The sequence below is a fragment of the Talaromyces proteolyticus genome, assembly GCF_021365285.1.
Source record: "Talaromyces proteolyticus strain PMI_201 chromosome Unknown BGW36scaffold_7, whole genome shotgun sequence".
NCBI lineage: Eukaryota > Fungi > Ascomycota > Eurotiomycetes > Eurotiales > Trichocomaceae > Talaromyces > Talaromyces proteolyticus.
In genome coordinates, this window is record NW_025764283.1 from 2354150 (window position 1) to 2375987 (window position 21838).

The 21838-nt window shown below is 46.2% G+C and overlaps 5 protein-coding genes across 5 annotated transcripts; 2 read left to right on the top strand and 3 right to left on the bottom strand.

Annotated features, from left to right (window-relative positions):
* The first annotated feature begins 206 nt into the window (after positions 1-206).
* Positions 207-2635, top strand: BGW36DRAFT_381525 (DHHC zinc finger membrane protein). Its single transcript, XM_046216438.1, has 2 exons — positions 207-859; positions 923-2635. The coding sequence occupies exons 1-2, from the start codon at positions 673-675 to the stop codon at positions 2395-2397; spliced, it is 1662 nt and encodes a 553-aa protein (XP_046071664.1). The 5' UTR covers positions 207-672; the 3' UTR covers positions 2398-2635.
* Positions 2628-4355, top strand: BGW36DRAFT_381526 (ubiquitin-conjugating enzyme/RWD-like protein). The gene is made up of 2 exons (XM_046216439.1): positions 2628-2888; positions 2945-4355. Exon 2 carries the CDS (start codon positions 3107-3109, stop codon positions 4031-4033), a length of 927 nt encoding a protein of 308 aa, XP_046071665.1. The 5' UTR covers positions 2628-2888; positions 2945-3106; the 3' UTR covers positions 4034-4355.
* Positions 4356-4397: 42 nt separating this feature from the next.
* BGW36DRAFT_322197 (uncharacterized protein) lies at positions 4398-9985 on the bottom strand. Its single transcript, XM_046212664.1, has 3 exons — positions 9833-9985; positions 8167-9621; positions 4398-8107 (listed from the first exon to the last, which is right to left on the bottom strand). The coding sequence occupies exons 1-3, from the start codon at positions 9897-9899 to the stop codon at positions 4590-4592; spliced, it is 5040 nt and encodes a 1679-aa protein (XP_046071666.1). The 5' UTR covers positions 9900-9985; the 3' UTR covers positions 4398-4589.
* A 5472-nt stretch (positions 9986-15457) lies between these two features.
* Positions 15458-17487, bottom strand: BGW36DRAFT_191682 (uncharacterized protein). The gene is made up of 8 exons (XM_046209798.1): positions 17197-17487; positions 16993-17131; positions 16759-16940; positions 16677-16713; positions 16562-16629; positions 16121-16503; positions 15984-16051; positions 15458-15936 (listed from the first exon to the last, which is right to left on the bottom strand). Exons 1-8 carry the CDS (start codon positions 17281-17283, stop codon positions 15587-15589), a joined length of 1314 nt encoding a protein of 437 aa, XP_046071667.1. The 5' UTR covers positions 17284-17487; the 3' UTR covers positions 15458-15586.
* A 730-nt stretch (positions 17488-18217) lies between these two features.
* Positions 18218-20173, bottom strand: BGW36DRAFT_360547 (putative cytochrome P450 oxidoreductase OrdA-like protein; the record flags this gene model as incomplete). The annotated part of the gene is made up of 7 exons (XM_046214185.1): positions 18218-18623; positions 18673-18944; positions 19000-19238; positions 19297-19448; positions 19507-19698; positions 19785-19917; positions 19969-20173. 7 exons carry the CDS (start codon positions 20171-20173, stop codon positions 18218-18220), a joined length of 1599 nt encoding a protein of 532 aa, XP_046071668.1.
* Between the last annotated feature and the right edge of the window lie 1665 nt (positions 20174-21838).

Below are 21838 nucleotides of genomic sequence, written 5' to 3' on the forward strand. Positions count from 1 at the left end.
TTATCCGTATAATAATATCGTAATATATGACAATGTTATTAAATGCACTGCTGAGGCCACTGCCACGTTCGTCGCCGACACGCGTCGTCGTCTTCAGGACAACAGCGTGTGGCTGTGGTGGCCGTAAGGCTGTTGACCGATTGCTCCGTAAGATACATCATATTAATATTTATTATTATTATTCATAATATTCAGTAATCGTGTTCCTCATAATGGTATTCGTAATAACCCAACACCATTAATAATCGTCAAATACGCATAATAATAGCCAGCGCAGTCGTCGAAGGGTTTATCGACAACTACAGCCGGCCGAACTGGTCCGCTCCTTCTTCTCCCTTCTTGCTCACCTCACTCTCCTCCTCCCTTTTTCTTCGGCATTATTGTTCTCCCCCCGCGCCTCTGACCTACTTGCTACTTGATGGCCGTCGTTGTAATCCCGAAACTTCGACCCCGTGAAGACAGGAAGACTGCTTGATTTGTGTACCGCCGACCACGCCGCAGCTCGATTGTTGTGCAGCTCGCCTGACACGTTGAGAGCAGGCGCACATCGTGATGACCTTGCGCAGTATCGAGCGCCAATATTCGCTCAGTCGAATTTGAATATCCATCCAGTGCCGTACTGCCGCTCGCCGGTCGCCGCTTTGAGTCAACCCCGGCGTTGATGAACACACAATGGCGACGTTAGGCTCGCCTGAGATGTCGCCGAAACGGCGTCCCCGGACATGGGCGAGAAAAATCGAACGACTGTGTGTTGTCTTTTTTGGATACGTGCCGTTAGCATTCGTGTATGGCTTGTCCACCTGGGCGGTCTGGGTTGAGGCTGGCGTTGGCTTTCTCCCTAATAAAAGCACCTGGATAGGTATGGTGCTGTCCCCTCTCCATCGATCGTCATTTGCAAAAGCTAATAACCGCCTCTACCTAGGCTTCCCCAGCTCCACGATAGGCATTCTTTTGTACATACTACTCAATCTTTCGTATACAGTCGCTGTATTTACAGATCCTGGCTCACCCGTTACTTCGAGCTCCCGAAGTAGTGGTCGGGGCCAATATAGCCATCTTCCGACGACCGAGTTGCCCGAATACCAAAGCTATACTGTGAATTCGCATGGTGGTGCAAGGTTCTGCAAGAAATGCCAATGCCCCAAACCCGATCGGACCCATCACTGTTCAAGTTGCAAGCGATGCGTTTTAAAAATGGACCATCACTGCCCGTGGCTGGCCACGTGTGTTGGGCTACGGAATTATAAAGCTTTCTTACTATTTCTAATCTATACCTCTGTATTCTGCTGGGTTTGCTTCGGCACAGCCGGCCTTTGGGTGTGGGATGAGGTGTTGACCGAGGTGTCATATATCGATACTCTCATGCCAGTCAACGTTATCTTACTAGCTGTCATCGCCGGTATCATTGGCTTGGTATTGAGTGGTTTCACAGCCTGGCATATTAGCCTGGCAATGCGTAACGTCACCACAATCGAATCGTTGGAGAAGACACGGTATCTGTCTCCTCTGCGCAATGCTTTGGATCGACATCGTTCTGACAACCACACCACCAACGACCATAATTCTAGTATAGGACCAGGTGACGACAGTTTCGGTCATCGGCTTCAGGGTTATGGACAACAAATTATCGAAGCGCATGCCAATGCGATCCCAGGCGTCACTCGCGTGGAAGAAGGTGAGGAGCGACAATCTCCTCCGGCTGAGAACCGCGGTAGCCAGCAACAGGATTATGTATCGTTTCTACGAGAATCAAATACAAATGGAACTCCAGCTCAGCAGGCGCTCCATCGTTCGTACGAAGAATCGGAAAGGCAGCGAGAGCGGGATAGGTACGAGGATTACCTTGACTCCAAGGATAACGAAACCATGCCAAACCCATTCGACCACGGTTGGCAGCAGAACTTGAGGCATTTATTCGGTGATAACCCGCTTCTATGGGCTTTGCCAATCTGCAACACGTCAGGTGATGGCTGGTACTGGGAGCCTAGCGCCAAGTTTCTCGAAGTAAGAGAACGTATTCGCCAAAATCGAGAACAGGAATGGTCGAACTGGTTGGAGCGGCAACGCCAACAAAGCTACGAGTACTGGGTGAATGGCACGCATCAGAGACAAGCTCCCACCAAGCCAGTGTCAATACAGCGCCATGGAAAAGGTGGGCAGAATGGCGTTTTAGGCGCATCGTTCGACCGACCAGGCACAGGTGTCTCGATGAAAACTCTACGGCCCATGTCACCACGCATGCAGCACGACGACACTGATGGTGAGAACTATGAAACGAGCTCCGACGAAGATCGCCCAAAACATACAAAGCGAGGAGGCAATAAAGCCGAACGAGTCCTCGGCATCTCGCGAGACCAGGCTGGAAGCTCGAGGGACGAATGGCGTGACTGGGACTAAAGTGGCAGCACATATTATTGGGATAGCTGTTGATATATTTCATCGAAGATTTGCTCGGCGTTCGTTGCGGTTTGCATATAGGGACTCGTAGATCATCAGTAGCTTTGGAATATGTAACTATGGGAGTTTAGTCGCCACTGCAGGCGAACACAATATTTGCGTGAAATTAAAATGACGATGGAATGAGTGGCGTGTATTTTATTATTAATATCATCATTATCATTATTATTATTGATTACTACATGTGCTACTACAGATCCCGTGGTATTCCGACGCGTCCATAACGCTGAGCTCTGTTCGTCAGCGCTAAATGCCACTTTGTCCATTCTTATTCCCCCTCCCCCCCCAAGCAGTTATTATCGTTATTGCTGCAACTTCGCCGTCTCGTCCGCCGTTTTCTTCGTCCCCCCTTAGATTACATCTTTGCGTGTTTGCAACAATTTTGGCGTTGAAATGGATTTGCGAGAAAACCCAAGAACTTGATCAACTCGGTCTGTAACCGACTTCAGTTGCTGTTTCGTTGCGTCACTATCTGATTCCACTCCAGCCTCTCGATATAAAAGGCATCTTTTCGGCCCAACAACGATCCCCCGTGCGCTGAAAAGGAAAATACAGCCCTGCTGCAAAAGATCTCCCCGCTGTACACTTGCTCCTTCGGTCCTCCCGCTCGCTCAGCGCCGAACGACATTATTTTACCACGACCTCCAAGATGTCACCCACAATCCGGCGCTTGATGAAAGAGGCAGCTGAACTATCGGAGTCATCTTCTTCACCATCGCCACATTTTCACGCCCATCCCGTTTCCGACTCGAATCTGTTCGACTGGCACTTCACAATGACGGGCCCGCCTGCTCCGTCCCCGTACGCTGGGGGTATCTACCATGGGCGCATTGTTCTCCCGCCGACATATCCATTGCGACCGCCATCATTCCGATTTTTGACACCTTCTGGAAGATTTGAAGTAAACCGCGAAATCTGTTTGAGTATCAGCGGCCACCATGAGGAGACGTGGCAGCCTGCATGGGGGATCCGTACCGCGCTTACAGCTATCCGGAGTTTTATGGATGGAGATGCAAAGGGACAGCTGGGCGGCCTAGACGCCACGGATGATGTGCGCAGGATGTGGGCCGAAAAGAGTCGCTCATGGAAATGCGACTGCATGGAAGGAAGGACGAACGAGCAAGTCTTGAACGACTGGCGAGAGCTCTGCTTGCAAAAGGGTATCTCCGTTGATGAAGAAGGGAGGGAGACAGTGCCGGCAGAGCTCAATTTGAGCTACAAGAAGTCGTCTGGACAAGAAGAAAAGGATACACAAGAAGGATCTGATTCTCTGGGCCAGTCAGAAACAATAGCGACTGTCTCGCAGAAGTCCCAGACATCACCAGCTCAAAATAGGGCCCCGCAAAACTCACCAACCTCCCATCCTCAACCACAACCTCAACCCGCACAGTCAGAGGCTCCACGACCAACACTAAACATCAGTCCTTCTCCTTCCACAACCGCACCTACTGTACGAACAAATACTCAACCGAGCGCGTCTCACGATAACCCCTGGCTGGACCGGGCTATCATTGGCGTATTAATAGCCTTGGTATTTATGATTATGCGAAGAATTGCTGCTTCGGACCCTATATAACCTTTATCTGCCACGATTAGTTATAATCTATCCATTCTTCCTATATATATACCCCTTATTATTATTTGATAATTTCCATTAGTCTCTTCAATATGAGATTCGGCGTACTAAAAAGGAGTTTCATAAATGATATATTAGCACCATTTTCATTATCATGCATTGGGAATCCAGCATTGGGCCAGAATCCACTATCGTTATTGCTTCTACCATGATTTTATAATGCTTTGAATTTAATGTTGTGGAATCATTATCAAACAGCTGTTCTGGTAGATTCTCACAGACAATTGGAAGCCATTGGTGACATATATCAATTATTAACGTCACTATTTAGAAATATAGCAAGCATTGCTATGAATTGAGTGATCTCGGAGGAAAAATTGTCAACCCCAGAGGGTAATATTTTAAACATTTGAAAAGATTATAGATGTTTTTGCCAGAGCATATATTTTATACACTTCAGAAACGAAAGATGTGTCGAGATCAAGGTAAAAAGAAGACAGAAGACACCAGCACAAGAAGGCTGAAGACAATCAGTATAGTAATAGTGCATACCGCATCATGTGTCCAAAACTAGCCACCAGTACTCCTTTACTCTCCAAACAACCTTCTTGTTGCTAAATTCCTCCCGGCCAACGAGGCCCACATGATCTAGCCACGCAAGAGTACGTTCAATGTCCCAGATCGCTAGATATTGTTGGAGTTGACTATGTATGGCTCCAGCGTCGATGTTGGGCCGTATTGCAACAATACCCACGACGGCGGAGACAACAGACTGCCATATTCCTTGATTCAGATTGCCATTTATGTCTAACCACAAAGGTGGCCTTTGCCCTTCGAGCTGGCTGAGGTCCCCACATCCATCGCTGATAATATTATCAATCGTTGGCACGAGATTTATCATCTCTCGAATGGGATTTCCATATTCATAGTTTTGGCTATCTGGAGCAACAATCATCTGAAACTTGTATTTTGCTTTGTCCAATGCACGGGTCTCGTAATTGCCTTGTGTAAGACCAAATGGATTGGAAGGCGGATCGATAGGTGAAATATGCACACGGTACCTCGCAGCTAATTCCATGATTGCCAGGACCTCCCCATCAACAGCATCGTATTGGATATGCGATATACCGTCGCTTTTGAAGTCCGCGTCGAGTTTTTGTTTGAACTGTGCAGCTTGTTTGAGCATGTCTAGGTCAATCGATCTCTTGCGCCCAATTGCATGATAAAAATTATCTGTCAAGCTGAAGTTACGTCCCGGAATAACGCGGCCACGGTTATCTTGCATAATCAAACGGTCGCGAGTTAATTCTTTCGTGCCTTCGTCAATAGCATCGCTCGGGAATCGCGAAAGCTTTTGTTTTGCATCGACAGAGTTGTATGTTTCCTCCTTTGCGATAATGTTGGATAGTATCCAGCACTTTGCGTTGTCTATCAAGTCTCTCTGTCCTCTGCCATGTCTTATCCTTTGGGTATCCATCGTAGCGATGTCTAGATATGGTTTCGCAGAATACATTGACTCTCGTTTCGCAATAGTTATCGACGGATTTGGGGTGTATATGGTCTCAAATTGATCGCCAGGTTGAGCAATACGATATTCATGTAACCCTTCGAAATGTGCCCTAGAACCTGGCAGATTTGGCACCTCTTGTGTTGGTGGTGTGTGATGTTGTGTAGTGGCCCATGTTGTTACAGCATCCCAATCATAAGCTGCCATGTTAGTGAAGTTGATGCTTGGCAACGCGCAGTTGGGCTTTCGATATTCATCAAGTAGCCCATCACGAATTTCGACCTGCATTTGTGCTAACTGACGTCGATCACGGTTCAGTAGTAGTTTACCAATGCGGCGGACAAAACCAGTGGATTCCCTCGGAAACGCGTTCTCTACAAGATCCCAATCAACATTCTTGCCATATGAACCGCCTGAAAAAATCCTGACAAGAACTATTGCGTGTCGAAGCCTGTCGACAAATTGAGGACCGATGTCTCTGAGACCCTTTTGCCTGCGACGTCCGATCGATGGTTTCACTAAATCAGCAGCCGGAGGGAACGAGTAGACGGCGTATTCAGGGCGTTCGGTAATCACTGGCGGAGTACTTTCCAATAGTTGTAGCCTAGCTTGTGTGGAAATTTCATGTGAATCGAAGTTATGCAATGCTGGCTGTTTAAACAGCTTTGTTGCAGACGCCGTTGAGCGCTTCTGTCGCCGAGCCTTCGCCGTCGAACGTTGTCTTCTCCCCGCACCGTCGATATCAAATTGTATGAAACCGTCTATCGGCACTTGTTCGAATGGCTCTTCAACAGCGTGGTGAACGTATGCTAGGTTGCTAGCTGACTGATCAGACCGGGCCTGTACCGCTCTCTGGTTAATCATCTCCCAATGTGAAACATAGTCAATTTCATGGACAAATTGATGATAGGGAGACTCGACAGCTGCCGAGATATCATATCTGCGCCGTCTTACGTCCGCGAGAGCACGTTCTAGCGGCTGGGACAAGGGGTGCTCGATGTTTGTGGATTCAGCCATCTCTATCGAACAGTAAGATTCCCGGGGTTTCTGTTGGGTTTTATTGGGGACCTTCTTTATAGGTCCCTCTAATCGTTTCCGCTTAGCTGGTCTCGTAAACGAGGTCATACCCTTCGAATCTAAAACTTTGCCATTCTGATGAATACCCATGAGCCTAACAGGCTTAAGTAGACGTTTCTGATTAACTTCCTCTCTTCTTTTCTCCTGTGCGATAATAAAGGCTGGTTTGTTCCGAAGTTTCACCGTCATTGCAGGTTCGACAGGCGCGATTTTTGTATAAACCCCTGATGGAGCTCCGGTTCCACCACGAACAATCTTGGCGATCTCGGGATCTATCTCAATATTGTTGGGAATAAAATAGCTAGACTTCAACATTTGTTCCTGGAGATTTATTACTACCGGATCGGTGGGGTTGATAGCTGGATCCACGACGAGAGTTCGAGTGACCATTTCCCCCTTCGGACCTCTCCCGCTAAATGTTAATTGGCGGAGCTTCCCAGCGTCAACAAGATACTTTACTACAGACTTCACAGTTCGCGAATCCGGTTTCTCGCTGTGTTTGTGATGTTTGATCCAGACAGTCGCAAATGCATGCCACAGTTCGCTGCTGGAAGGGAATGCCCCCCCTGCTTGTTCAATGAGAGTTAAAACGATATTACGTCTCTCACGCGCCACTGAACCGTCTTTTTCAAAACGTCTGCTTTTCGGAATAGCCATTTTAGTCTGTACTTCGACCTCATTAACCCGAAATTCAGCGGCAAGATTAGCTGGTGTAGAAGATGAATAATCTGTAGAAGAACTTTCTGCAGCAAAACTGCCTTTCGAGGCATCTTTTTGTGATAGGGAGGGTGCTGGAGATTGCTTATGTGTTTCCGAAGTGGTTGACTGTTGGGTATCAGGAGGTGCAGTAGGCTGTACATTGCTCTGCATCATGTCTGCTGATGTAACATGTGCAGATATGGCGACAGCTGCAGTTATTTGTTTGCTAGACGTTGTAGGCGTTTTTTGTGGTACTGTCTGGGCTTGATTGGACAAGGGTGGTTCCTCTACTAATTGCGTCGATGTCGTGAGTACTGACTCGGGACCCTGCTCCGCCGCGACAAGCAACGTAGTATTTTCAGCTTGGTCAAGATCTCCTGACGTTTGTATATATGACTTGAGAAAGTCTACCAGCGTTGGGCTCTTAAATACTGCGATACGACTTTCCTTGGGTCGACCTTGTCTTTTTCCAGCCGGCCGCGCCTTTCCCCTCGAGGTGAGATAGACACCGGGACCGGGTCGTTCCATTAATCGAACCGCGACATGGGTCCAACTTTCATCCATACCAAAATTAGCAAAGACTTCTTTCGCAGTCTTGGTACCTTTCTTAAGCTCAGCCTCTATTCTTTCCGCTTTCGACATCTTTCCAAGTGATATAGTAGAATTTTGCATGTGAGATGAGCCAGAGAAATCTTCATCTTGCGGCACTTCTTCTGCCGTTGAGCCTGGTTGAGATTCGCCGATAATTTCCAAGTTCGTGGACCGTCCGTGCTCGCGTTGAAACAACGCAACTAAGCGACGCAAATGGTTAGAAAAGATTGATTTAGCTGGACGAGATGTAGATACTCACATAGTTGTCCTTCCTCATTGACTATTGCTATGGGATCACTTTTTGTTTCCGAATAACTAGTAAGACCCTTAGACGCCACCACACAATAGATATCTCGTTCGCTTGTTTTGTTTCGTGGAGCTGCAAAGGGGGCTAAGCCATCTTCATCCGTCGTCGAAGGCGCGTCAGGCGGCGGTAACACTAGTCTAGAGCTCCGAGCATCTCTGGGACGAAAAGCAACTGCCTCCCAACCGGTCCGACCACTATCGACTAACTCTTTGAAATGGGGGTACGTATAGTGCACATAATGTGTAATGGTACCACTTTGGGCGGTGTCTCTAATAATGGCGCCATGTTTCAGATGAGATGGTTGTGACAGCTGCCAGCCCTCAGACATCCGATTCAGTGTGTTCTCGCTGGGACGACGGAAACCCTTGCCGAAGCCCTCCCTGATAACTTGGGCATTGGTTCTCCCAGTACTTCCACTTCGAGAAATAATGTCTGCGATTAAATTGGGCACACTGATATCGGGGGTCCACTCAATTGCCTGGTGTTCCGAAGTCTGTAGTTCAGATGATTCCTCAATATCTTCACTATCCTGATCGGCCGTGGAAGCGACGTCTTGGTCGATGGATTGGAAGAGGGTTTTGTAATCGCTTTTGAAAAGCTTCATATCAGCATCAGTGGGTTCTCGAAGCATTAGGACGCACGGATGCAATGCCTTCATAGCATCATGAAATTGTGAGCGGGCCCTAACCCGTCGGACACAGCCGATGGCTTCGAATTTAATAACAGTTTTGCTAAGAATACGCCATCGCCACTGATCTTTCAAGCCAAGCTCATCCTTCAAGTCGTTTCGAGAGATGATCTGATGTTGCCTGAGCACTCTGAAGAGATTCTGGGCGAATGAATCGACATCGACGACTTGAGTCGGTGGCCTATGCTCGTCCATTGAAGGAGCCAATGCATTGTCAAAGCTGACGGGACGCGCGAATCTTGAAAACACGCAGAGGCTAGTTTTTGCTGATTTGGCTTGCACCTGACGCTTGTCAATGTAGCCTTTGGTGTGGAGAGCATCGGTACGTTTTGGCACGGATCGATTGTCCTGGCCACTGCGGCGAACTAGGTCGGTCTGCAATATTCCCTGGGATCTACAGGAAGCAACGATTGATAATAAATCGAATTCGCTGGCAGGGACTTTAGTCTCATCTTTTTCGTGTCCGGTCAAGGCTCGCCAAGTACGATCCTCGGAAACGAAGAGACGAAGGTTGTGAGACTCTGTATCGAGGAGTTCTACTTCGGATAGAGCGAGTCCGTTGTACTCTTGATCCCGGCCAGCACGGACTTCGGGGTTGAGGGTCAACCACTGCCAGAGATCCTCCATGAGTGCTCGATCCAAGACAAAGTTGGAAGTACCAGATGCCTCATCCTGGTGGAAAGACCGCACCCATTCCCAGACCTGGGCTAGCGAGGCGCCTGGGACAGAGCAAGGTCAGCATGTTGTTTCTATCCCGACCTTAGTGCGATGGATGATTGTGGGGGGTGCATGAATTGGGTGATGCAAATAAGAAGCATAAAGAAAGAGAAGAAAATTAAAGAAGTAAAGGTTAGGTGATGCAGGGTGTTCCGAAACAGGCAAGTAGCGGCAGGGAAGGGAAGGAGCAGTAAGAGGCTGAAGAACGCTCACCATCAGTGCCGTTGATCGCAATCTCCGTTAGCAGAAGCTCGATGAGGTCTTTGATCGCGCCGGCCATTATGGGCTGTGGCGTGGGCGGAGCTACATGTATCTGTCCCGCTCGTTGTTTTTTGTCTTTTTTGGTGTTGCTTTTAATTATTCCCGGTCGATCTCGGTTTCGAACGCGCGACGAGGGAAGGAAAAGCGTGGCGCTGCGAGGGGCGAAAAGGGAAAAATGCAAGATTCCGGTACTAACCATATTTGGATTCCTGATGTGTGGCTCTCCATTGGCGACGAGGTATTATGTAATATAGATTACTCATCCGCTTCACGTGATAGCAGGTATAGATAAAGCCGCCTCGATTATAGATTATCTGCCGTATCATCTTAGAACACAAATCGGCGATATATAACAGTGCATGAGCAAGGCCTATGGTGAAGGAATTAGACGGCTGTCACCATCCACGTTGTAAGCACGGAGAGAGTTGTAATTCTGACAAACTATATTCTTCGAACTAGTATCAGTTAATTGAGTAGCTATCGCCGAAGCTTCGCCTCAATTACATGGAGTAACCCCTAGGGCTACATAGAGGGAGAGGGCAAGACAGAAGAAAGAGAGAGGTTTGAGAAGACCTCGGTTAGTGTTTATGATCTATTCTGAGCGTATGGTGAGTGGATAGTTAGCATGCATGGCCTGCATATGCCTTCACAGCCGAAAGGTTCAGCCAGGTCCAACCGACGCTATTCGCATTCGGGGACTATTATTGGGTGAAAGATGGGAAGTACTCCATCCGTCCGCAAAGAAAAGGCGCATAAAAATTGGATAGTAATTACACTTTTGTTCAAGCGGTTGAGGGCCCGTGTACCGCTATCCTATCACACAGTCACATGCAGCACGTCACGTGTTTCTTAAGACCTAAAGCCTAAAGGTTAAATGGTGGTGGATTCTTATATTGTGTGCTAGCCTACTAGGTGAATTCAATAATTATTTATGTTCCAACTAGGAGATAAGTCAATTTCGCGCTATTATTATCAAAGCCACCTGGCCATGCTCAGATCAAAATGGTGAAATAATAATACGCGCAATACATGTATGCTAATGGGTTGTGCAACGTTTATCTTTGGAGCTTGGTCGGTTAAGTTGATGTGATCTAGCTTGCATGCTTTTTCCTTTCTCGGCTAGCGAATGTTAGCAAAAGAAAGGTTCTGTTGAAAGAAAGAAAAAACGGTGTCGAAAAAGTAGAGGTGCCACGGAAAGGACACAATATGGCAGGCCTCGTATCCACTCGCTTCCTGCCCACCCCCCACTGTTCGCTTGCAGAATTACCTCTCGTGCAACAAAGATTCAGCCTTTCTGTTGGAGGGTCTCCATTCATCCATACGTCATGGATCGCGATGGCCATGCTGTGGAACTCTCGTCTTCGGCTACTCAAAAAAGGAGGGGATACTGGACCAACAATATCGCTGGATCTTACTGGGCCCGATCTGGCATTTTTGACATGCGAGATTTGGTACATTCTTATACGTATACTTTTTTCTTTTTCTCCCTTTCCATCATCGTGACAGCTTTTTATCAGACAGCCACATCGAATGATGTCATGCGGCGTAGTACAACTTCAGGTTTGAGCTGTAGGATTGATTTCTTTTTTTTCAGTTTCGTGTTGTTGAGATTGACAAAGAACGATGTATTTCGAGTCTCCAAAGGGATTTTAATTTTCTTAGAGGAAATCAAATAAAAGAAAAGAGGAAAAGAGAGAGCCAGGAGCAGGTCTGGCTGACCGACTGATTCATCCACAATTGGGAGTTGCATTGTTTGCGGCACAGCTTCGGCTACAAATAAGAGGGTCCTGTCGACCCTCCCTTGGGTATAAGGCTATGCGTGGGTTAGGCGGGTGATAGACAGGATAAGGCAGTGACCTAGCTGTGCGGCGCTTATGACAGCTGCATCCGTCTGCATGTGGATTGTGACTAATAGGACATGCGTCCTGTCTATATCCTGATCCATGACTGGAAAGGCATCGGGCCGGGATATTTTTGACCGTTGGGTTGTTTTGCGTCGGGTACTGCTCCATGTTCTTACCGTTGCGTTTATCATCGTCGTCGTCACTTCGTCTACTACCACTATTACGTATCTTTCCCCCCTTTTCCAAGCTCTATCCCGAGACAGTGACTGCGGCAGTGGGTGGACTCGGTTTGCTGGCAGTGTCACGTCAGCAACGGAAGATACGATTCTTCTCCAGTGCGACCAAGCCGGGTCCATCGGGCTAGTTGGCAGTAGCTCTTGTAGTCGCTGACCCGCTTAACCGGATTTGCCAGACCGATCGTGTCAACTTTCCCAGCAGCCGCTGGAGAAAAAGCAAGCAGAGGCTACCTTAAGGCTATTACGCATTAATATTATTATTAATGGATGAATGAGCGGCGGTAGAGCCCAAAGCGCAGCCAGAGCGGCGCTAAGTAGCCTCTAGCCTAAAGGTGCCACGGGAAGTGGAGCCGGCACAGCACGCCATTGGGCCGCCCTCATCGTCCCCGGTGCCCCTAGTGGCCCTAGGGCCCTGCTGAGCCCACTCCGCAGAGCCCACCCCCTCCCCCCAGCGCCCAGTGCCCACTGCCAGATGCTGTCAGCTTGCGGCCTTGCCTGCTGCTAGCATAATATTAATAGTAATAGCGATTGTTTATAAATAACTACCTGTCGCCGGCTGGCAAGCTCGACTCGACCTGTCCGACTGGAGCAACAACTTGAAGTCATAACCACCACGCATGACCCCTACTGGCACTACTGCGTCAGCGCTGCGATCAGACAGTCACACTAGTATCAACCGGGCTAGCTTCCGCCGGGAGCCGTGCCGAACCGTCCTGCCCGCCCTTTTCGATTGCGATAAAGTATAGTAGTATATTGTCTATATTATTATCGCTGTTATTGTTATCATCATCCGACTCTATTCTTGCTGCCGATTCTCTCTTCTACTTAACTGTGCCATCAGCACTCTTTTTTTCCGGATCCCGCATCAAAATTAATCATCAACACATTCCTCAAGACTGTCGCTATGCCGCAAGACACGGCGCCATCGGCCACGGATTTTGTGGCACACCGCCAGCAATGGGACGCGCAGCTCGAGGAGACTATGGAGCAAGTCAGGAGAATTATAGGTGAGCCTCTTGGGACTTGTTCTGTTATGAATTTATGCGTCTTCTATTTGGCCTGCCCAACACAGCTAATCGAGCGTTCGTAGAAAGAGAACGACGCAGCCAACAAAACGACCGCACAGAACATACCGAACACACCGAACACAACGATGACAATGACCACAGCATGCATCAGGCTCGCAGAGAAGACGGACGGTCCCCGACAGAGATGTCTCAACAAGAGGGAAACTCACCCGAGACGCAATAGCATGCCCGGGTCCTTCTAACTTGCCGTTGTGTATCGATTATTGAATTACCGGGTTGTCGACGGGACATGCGGCACCATGCTGGCTCTTGGTTTTGCATTGTTTCCATGTTTTTTTTTGGTGTCGGACGGATGGGATGGGCTAATTATGCATTGTATTTCTATATATTCGCCGTTGATTCTTTGGCCGATGACCTGGTCTTCCCATCGCCTTTTCTTGAGGTATTCGAGCCCGTTAAACCATTGGATCTACCGTCACCTTCGATCTGTTACAACAACAAAAAACCTAAAAAAAATAGAAAAGAAAGGAGCGATCCTATGAATCAAGGAATGTGAACAAACCCTTGCCGCTTGCATATTTCAAGCCAGAATACCATTTTCCGAAAATCACCTCCCCTGTGGTCGTATCAATACATCCACCTTGATTTTGCTGCTGCTTAGCCGTCAGCAGATTAACTGTGGCTGTTGTAAGAACTGATTCAGTATTGTTGGAGTAGACCATAACCGATCTTTAATGCGGATTAACTTTGACGAAGGATTTGCTGGTGCAAATAGCCTCTGGCTCCCAGTTCTGCGTCCTTCACTTCGCCATCATATTAATTAGGTTAAAGCTGCCCGGGGAACTCGTACGTACGTACCCCCTTTTTTAAATGATACCTCAGCCTTCCAGTATATTAAGACCAACTGCCGTGCCTTTTCTTTGTCTGGCATCCTGTCAAAAACGGGCCCCGAGTCAATTCAACAAAACTATGGATTACCACGACTATATCGTCTCACGTCACATTGCTTTCGACATCTATATCTTTTCAACTTGAACACTGTGACTGTTCTGTACAAAAGTAAACTTGCTGTTGCTTGAGTTGTCTGTTCACTACGTATGGAGTACGTATGGATTACGCGTGCAGTACGCATCACCCCCGCATCTACATAGAGAGATTTGTCCATTCTAGTATTTAGTACTAGGTTTTACAATACTAATTGATGGTTGTTAGTGAAACAAGTGTAGCCTCAGCCGCCACAACCCTAAGTATTTCACTGTTGTATGCCAACTATAAACAGCTGGCCCACCCCCCTCTATTCTGCCATCTTTCTCCAACCGCTTACAGAAGGCGAGATAGAATAATGATATACACGGAGCTAGGCCAAATCAGTGAATAGACCACCTCCGTGGATCAAGCGCAGAGAACAATCCGATTGAAATTTTATTTACAGAGAAGAAGGGGGAATGAAATGAGAAAATAATTGTGGTCATGGCTCCCAATTTCGCGTGGCTTAACCCCTTGTTAAATTTGGGTGCATGCCTGACATTGGAATGTACATATGCATGCACGTCATCAGCAAGGAGTCAAATACAATGCTACACACTGACGAGCGGCTACTTTGCAGGGATCCAATTGATATAGCCAAAACATCTCTGGATTAATTAGGGCCAAACTGTCAGAGCTGGAAATGTTATTTCTGATCAATCCACTAATTAATGCATAATATATACTGATACTGATTTAATGTTGATTAAGTATCATTGGATACTGCATATCACGGCAGGCCAGGGTTGCAAGCCCTAATGGGCTTGAGCTTGATAGAATAACCCCAGCCATAGACACTGTTTACTTAAGCATGTGAAGAAATGTAGAAAATCCTAGAAATATTTCTTTGTAAGTTTTTTTGGTTGTTTTGTCACCTCCCCGAGCCTACCCTATTTCCTGATACGGACGTGGTGTAGGTTTTATTCGAAGAGGGCTGGCGTGCGGGGAAATAAGCTGGTTTTGCGCGGCGGAGGGGGAGGCGCGCTGTATTTAAGAAGTTTCTGTGCTTTTCACTACAAATTCATTCCTGAGATTATCGTCTTGCACAGAACCTTAGCTGTAGGATGGCTTCGAAGAGTCTTGGTAATCAGTCTATTAAACAGCACTTGAGGCACTGTGGTCATCTTGTCTACATATGATATCCGACTTGTGGAATCATTATGCACGGAAGTTCCTCGTTGGAGTTGAATTATATATTGAAAAGCTAATAAATTTTGCAACACAAAATTGCCTACATAGTGCATTATCAACTTTCCAAAAAGAGACACAAGTGGCCCGTATTAGAAAAAATGTATAAGAGGTAAACCGAAGCATAGTACGTATGCAGTTTATTTTCAGCTTGATTCATGGAAACAAAGAATAAGACCAAAAGAAAAGCAATAGGAGAGAAAGGAACGAAAAGGATGCGGCAACAGCCATAGGTGCTGCAAGGTACGAGTACCCAATATAAGATATTACCCTCCCATACTCCCTGACCATCCAATATCTGGAAGCATATGGGCACACCTTCCCCATTCGGAGACTGAAAAATGGGCTCAAAATAAATCGTCATTCGAAAAAAAAAACACCCGCTCATGCCTTGCCCCCTTCAATGGTACTCATCTCAACCGGACTGGGGGTACGCGACCGATCTTCAGCGCCAACCGTCTGAGAAACACCCCACGACGCAATATTCTTGTTAATAGGGTCTGCTTCTGGATCTAATGAGGGAGAACAAGTGCCCACGGGGACACCGCTGCGCCGGGAGTCATTGTTGTTATTTTTGTTTCCCCGTGAACGGCTATAGGCTTCCGAGTTAAACCTGCTGCCAAAGTACTGGGGGAAAATGGCGCCGAGAATGATGCGGAGTGAAGGCATGCAAGCACAAACAATAGCGATATCGCATTCGAGGACAGACCAGTACACAGCCGGCGCGTTGTCATCTGTTCAGATTAACATGTATCAGAAGAGGAAGAAAGAGGCAGCATACATGTTGTGTTGGTAGATTTGGAGAACCGGACAAGAGATTCGAGACGTAATATACTGACAAGGGTGATCCTATCTCACCGAATTAGTGAAAGGAGTCAAATAGCCAGAATAATGAGCGGGAAAAAAAGGGGCAAATACAAGAATCCAATAGAAAACATAGATAAAATCTGGAGCTTCTTGTTCCAGGTTAATTTCAACCCTAGCAATAACGGAATCGGCAGCGAGATAATTGCTACATCAATAATAATTTCGATAGCTGCACGGATCCATGAGAAGGTGTTGATATTGATGCATTTGCCGGCGTATTCGCCAGTCCAGCCGTCCCAGAAAAAGGAAATAGGAGTGCACTGGAAGATCATTGAAAAGGCATTTGATATACCGAAGCAAATGGCAAATGCACCAATACCAAACGCGAAATATCGGAAGAGTTGAGAGTCAAAGACGCGTAGATAGAAGGCCACGATGGAAAGTTGGGTAAACATTTCGGAGATCATGTAAAATACCTCGGCGAAATAAAGTTGCTAAGCACTGGTGTTAGTACTTGAGAAGCAATTGATGGATTGGAGAGTGGGAACTTGCCTTCAAGGTCATAGTAAGATCATCGAATGGAATCGTCCAGATATCGCTACCCATTCCAGATCTAGCCACTATAACTCGTCAGCAAGCCTATAAGGAAACGCAGGAATAATCTTACTTGGAAATAATAAGAAGTTCAATGGACAAGCAAACACCTAAAAACGTCAGAAACAAATTTCACGTAGACTGAACACACCTACCAGAGCAGCAACAATGAGGCGATCATCCCACGCAAAGAACTTATTAATAAACAAACGCGCACAGACACGAGTAATCACAAAAATAATTGCTAGACTACCAAATGCGGCTGGAACGCCTATCATTGTCACTCTGATATCGTGGGTTGGCATGCCGCAGGCTGAGTATGTGGCATTAGTTGTCGCTAACCAAGTCAGCTTGACAAAAAGCAACTAAATAATAGAAAGAAATCCTACTTAGAGCTTCTTTTGGAGTACAAGTTCCATTGCCTAGACATAACTGAACTGCACTCTGAAACCTAGTATCTGCACAGAGACATGCAATATCTTGCGAAGCACATTGGGTTATTGGAAGTGACTGCTCAAAGCATGTGGCCTATAAAAAGTTAAGCTTTATCAGTCAAGTTTTTTTTCTTCGTTCATCTGGGACTGATAACCTACTGCGCAACCAGGCAGTTCACTCAATAGACTAGCGTGGCCAATGACTGCAAAGAAGGAGCAGATTAGAAAAGCAAAACTGGTATTCATTTTGTGAAAATTGCAAGTCGGTGCTAATAATAGAATTCGCAACAAATGCTTGAGAAAGAAGATTGTCTACTACGGAAGACTTCCAACCTTATATCTTTCAATTCCTTGTGTTTATTAACTAGATGATAAATGGAACAAAAAGAAATAAAAACAAAGTAAACCATAAGGTCAGAACAAAGAAAAAAGAAAGGTCAACTTAGCTGCAAGGAGGCTTGGTTTGCTTTACTTATCCGAGAGTCCATCGCACACACGGGACGTCATTCAAAATTAAGGCTAGCCAATCACCCACGTATAAGCCTTCTAGGGGCCTCTTCAAACCTGGATGTAATCCGACATATCTACTCACACGATTCGTAGCTTAATGCAAGGCTAATACCCCGGACTGCATCTTTTAAAGTTGCTACGAATATACTAGTAGCGGATGTGCGCCTCCCGGCGCAAGGGAGAAGATAGATCAGCTTAGTCTACTCAGCACTAGTTGATGTATAATAAAAGAGAACTCTCCGAAGCGGGGTCTGGTAGCTTGATCGAGAAATCAGTCATCCTTTTTGTGTTACTGGTAACACAGAGCACTCCGTGTACACCATATGACAGTTCCCTAAAGTACCCGGGACCCACACACTCTATATGTAGCAGCGATGTGCCGAGTGGTCTGTGTGCGAATATACACGTATGGCCAAAGATAAGACACAGAGTTCTTGCCTCTAAGCTGCAGCACATCTATCAAAAACAGCGCTCAACACTTAGGTTGTTTCGCTTTTCTGAACCATGTAAACTCATCCAGGTATTCTTAGTTACCTATTTGTATTATGGATCATTTCCTTTTCTTGAACCCGTTTCTGACTCAGAAAGAAAAATTCGCTGGTGGGGATTATTGCTGTTGTTTCCTGTAGACTCCCTCATTACCTATATACACGTAGTAATTATATGAATACTACCTAAAGTTGACATTCTCCAGAACCTTAGCATCGCTTTGCGGCCAAGGGTGAATCTTCTCAATATTCCTAATTAAAGCTTCGTGGTCTGCAGACCGTGGCTTGATCGTAGCCTTGAACGGAGATGGATGACTGACAACGCCGGGCTGGAAATTCATAATGTCCTCAACCTCCAGTCCTTTCGAGTTCACATGCTTACTAATGCTGAACACAGCGAGAGACTGGGCAACATTGATGTAAAGAGATGTATCGGCTAGTAGTCGGCCAGGGCAGATGCGACGGCCGAAACCAAAAGCCACTGCGTGAGGGTCTGGTTCGGGAATAGGATGTTCATCTGTGGCTAGAAACCTCTCTGGCTTAAATGTCATGGGCTCTTTATATACAGATGGGTCATGGGTAAAGAACCTGTTCATTAGTCTCTTTCATATATCGGGAAGGGAAAAAGAGAACTTACCATACGTTTGGCATAATATATGACCCCTTTGGAATAAAGTAACCTTCACATACATCGTCTTCTGTCGTCATATGTGGCAAGCCCATAGGCGCAACAGGGTGCCATCGAAGAATTTCCTTAACTATTGCATCAATATATGGCAAGTTTGCACGGTCACCGATTAGAGGTAGTCGGGTAGTGCCCACAACCCGATCTAGCTCCTCCTGTGCTTTTCGCTGAACTTCAGGGAACTTAGTCATTGCTAAGAAGAAGCAAGCAAGAGACGAGACAGTCTAAAGCACCTATTAGCAAAGAGTAGCTCACATTTTAACATTGTAAAAAACAAACTGTATCGGCACCGGCCGCGAAGAGAGACATGGCAGAGCATTTTACGGTGAAGAGTTCCTCGGCATTTGTTATCGGTTGCTGTAAAAGATGGGATAAAAATGATGGTTCGTGGACGCCGGCAGCCATTTGGTGCTTGACAAAAGCATACGGCCTTTCAGTAAGCTCTGTTAGAGTGTCACCCCAGTTTCGCGCAGTTTTCTTGAATGCGGCACCAGGCAGCCACTCTGGGATGTGTTTCACTTCAAACAGGTCAGCGTAAGGTAAAAATTGCAGCTTTCACAGGGGATAAGATTATACGGAATGGAAGAACATCCACCAACCATGCACCGGGTACTCCAGCTTTGCCAAACTGATCCATAGCTCGACCTGCTAACTGCACGAGAGGGTCTGGTTTGTGTGGTTCAGTGCTATATCCATACGCAATCTTGAGAATGACTGAGCCAGCCTCTCTGTTTCTCGATGAATACATTAGCAACTAAATAATTATCTCAAGTCGCCTCGACATACGTTCGGATATGCTCTGTGAAATTTTCGGGATCATTCAACACACGCAGTAAAAAATGCCCGGCCTCGACTTCCTGCAGGGGATTGAAACGGGTTGATGCTACTTGCGAGCCGAGCACTTTCGTCATGTTTTTACGAAGCGCTCTGAATCGGCTATTGTATGGAGAAAGACCAAGGGAGTTTTCCCAGCCGCACCTGTAAAGCATTAGTTAGATTATTTGTTATGAGTTATTCAGATCATTGAATGGTTCTGGAAAATGTTGAATGAAGCATTGACGTACATTTCTCCCGCAAACGTCTGCTTTGGCCGCGAAGAATGTTTTGCCGAGCGTTTTTCCAAAAGCTCAAAGGCTAAGCGAACATCATGAAGAATAACTAAGGGTTGGCCCATTACGGTGATAGAGCTGATGCCCCCTGGAATAATTTAGCAGACCATTTGATGTTTTAAAAAAAAGTATTACACACCGTATAGATCTTTATGCTTTAGCCAATGCAACCATTCTTGCTCACCCGGCTTAGGAAGATCATTTAGGTTGCCTAGTAGCAGATTGGGCTTCGGTCCTGGAGGTAGTGGCAGTCGTTTCGCAGATTTGAAGTGGAAAATGATTTTGTATACAAGGTAAAACCCCGTGACTGCGAGCAACACCGACATAAATGGTATCCAAGCCATCGAAACAATCCTTATGTTGCCCTTAAGTGAAAAGAAGACGAAATGGCGTGGGATTGATCTAAGTGGCACGAAGAGGCGGGGATCTTGTTGATTTATCATTAATAACGAGAATAGTGCATTGTTTCCCAGGACCAGGGGCGCAACTACTTGGAAACTAACTTAATTTGCGAACCCGGAAACTTTGTAATACATGACAAGAGAGGAGAAGGTTGGAAGAGGGGTGCAGGAGATACTCTGCAGGATCAGTCCGGATTGAAAGGCATCATGATCCACTGGGGAAGCTGTTCCTGCTCCCCACATAGCTATGGGCACGCATATTGGTGCAACAGGCTTGAGCGTGATGTCGACGATAATGCTCGGTCGGACGCTAAATAACGTTGGCCTGCGAGTCGAAAGCATGCATTAAATTTACGGCGGAGACGAAGTGTCAAAGCGGGAGCTAGGAGTCTTGTGTAATCCGCTGCTTATTTTGCCTACCCAAAAGTTGATACATCATATCTTGCTTATCGAAATCGCCCCGGAAGGTTTACGTACCAGACTATTTGCTATTTGAAAAAATTAGACTGTCTTTGCATAAGCACCCCCGCTACACCACAAGGCGTTTCCCATGTTTTGTGTCACGATAACAAAGAAAACGAACCGATTGGCCAGTCATCTTCTGATATCATCGGACCGAATTTTGGATGAGGAAGATATGAGAAATATAGACAGGACAGGACAGGACAGGCCCGGCCCAATAATAGCGCATAAATCATTTGATTATCATAGAGAGGCATCCTAGAGGATCTTCCATACTCTAGAAATGTGGCGCTATTATTTGATTTATTATTCAACTATTTTTTTTCCTTTGTCCAATTTGTGTCCTGCTGCCCCGATTGTTCAAAATTCTTTTTATATTACGTAAGTGTCTACATATCAATTGATCAATCGCGGTGGGATGTCATTGATGATCAGGGGGTGTATCTTTGCATCTTATGATATGTAAGTCGGATTTTAGTCTCGCCTGGATGAGAAACCGCTGTAGTAGGAATTTTATTTCGTGACAGGGTAGTGCGTATATTTATAGATAGCTAGAGCTAGCTTATTATGCCATTTACTAGTAGTGTACTGAAAATAAGGCTATTGATGATTTTGTAATCCACTCTTGGATACGAAGCAATGAAGGTTGCTCGGAATGTTTAGTGTCATCTGGAAATACCACATTTAGAATTAATAGCCACATGAAAGTATAATTCAAACCCCAGGGTGATAACCAAAACTGTCAGTCTGCATATAGCCTAAACATATGGAGCCGCCGTTTTCTGAAAGTTTCCTGCGGAATAACCACACAAAAGTAAGGATTGTGTTAAAAACGGTGCGTAACTGAGAGTGGTCTTAACATTTTTCATCGAAGACAGACAGTTTGTTTCTACCTATAAGGGTTTATTGTGGTTGGAGCTATAATACCTGGAAATACCCATCTTCATCAGACCACGGTGGTGCATCGACCATATCTACTTCTGATATTTCTTCGCACGAAGTGGCAACATGATTTCTTCCTGAGAGCGATTTCATGACTTCTTCAATAATACCGGTCACATCTGCCGGCAGGGTCTTCATGGAGAGATAAATGATGACGGCTTTCTAGCATAACCATTGTCACTTTGAGCAGGTAGATAACGTATT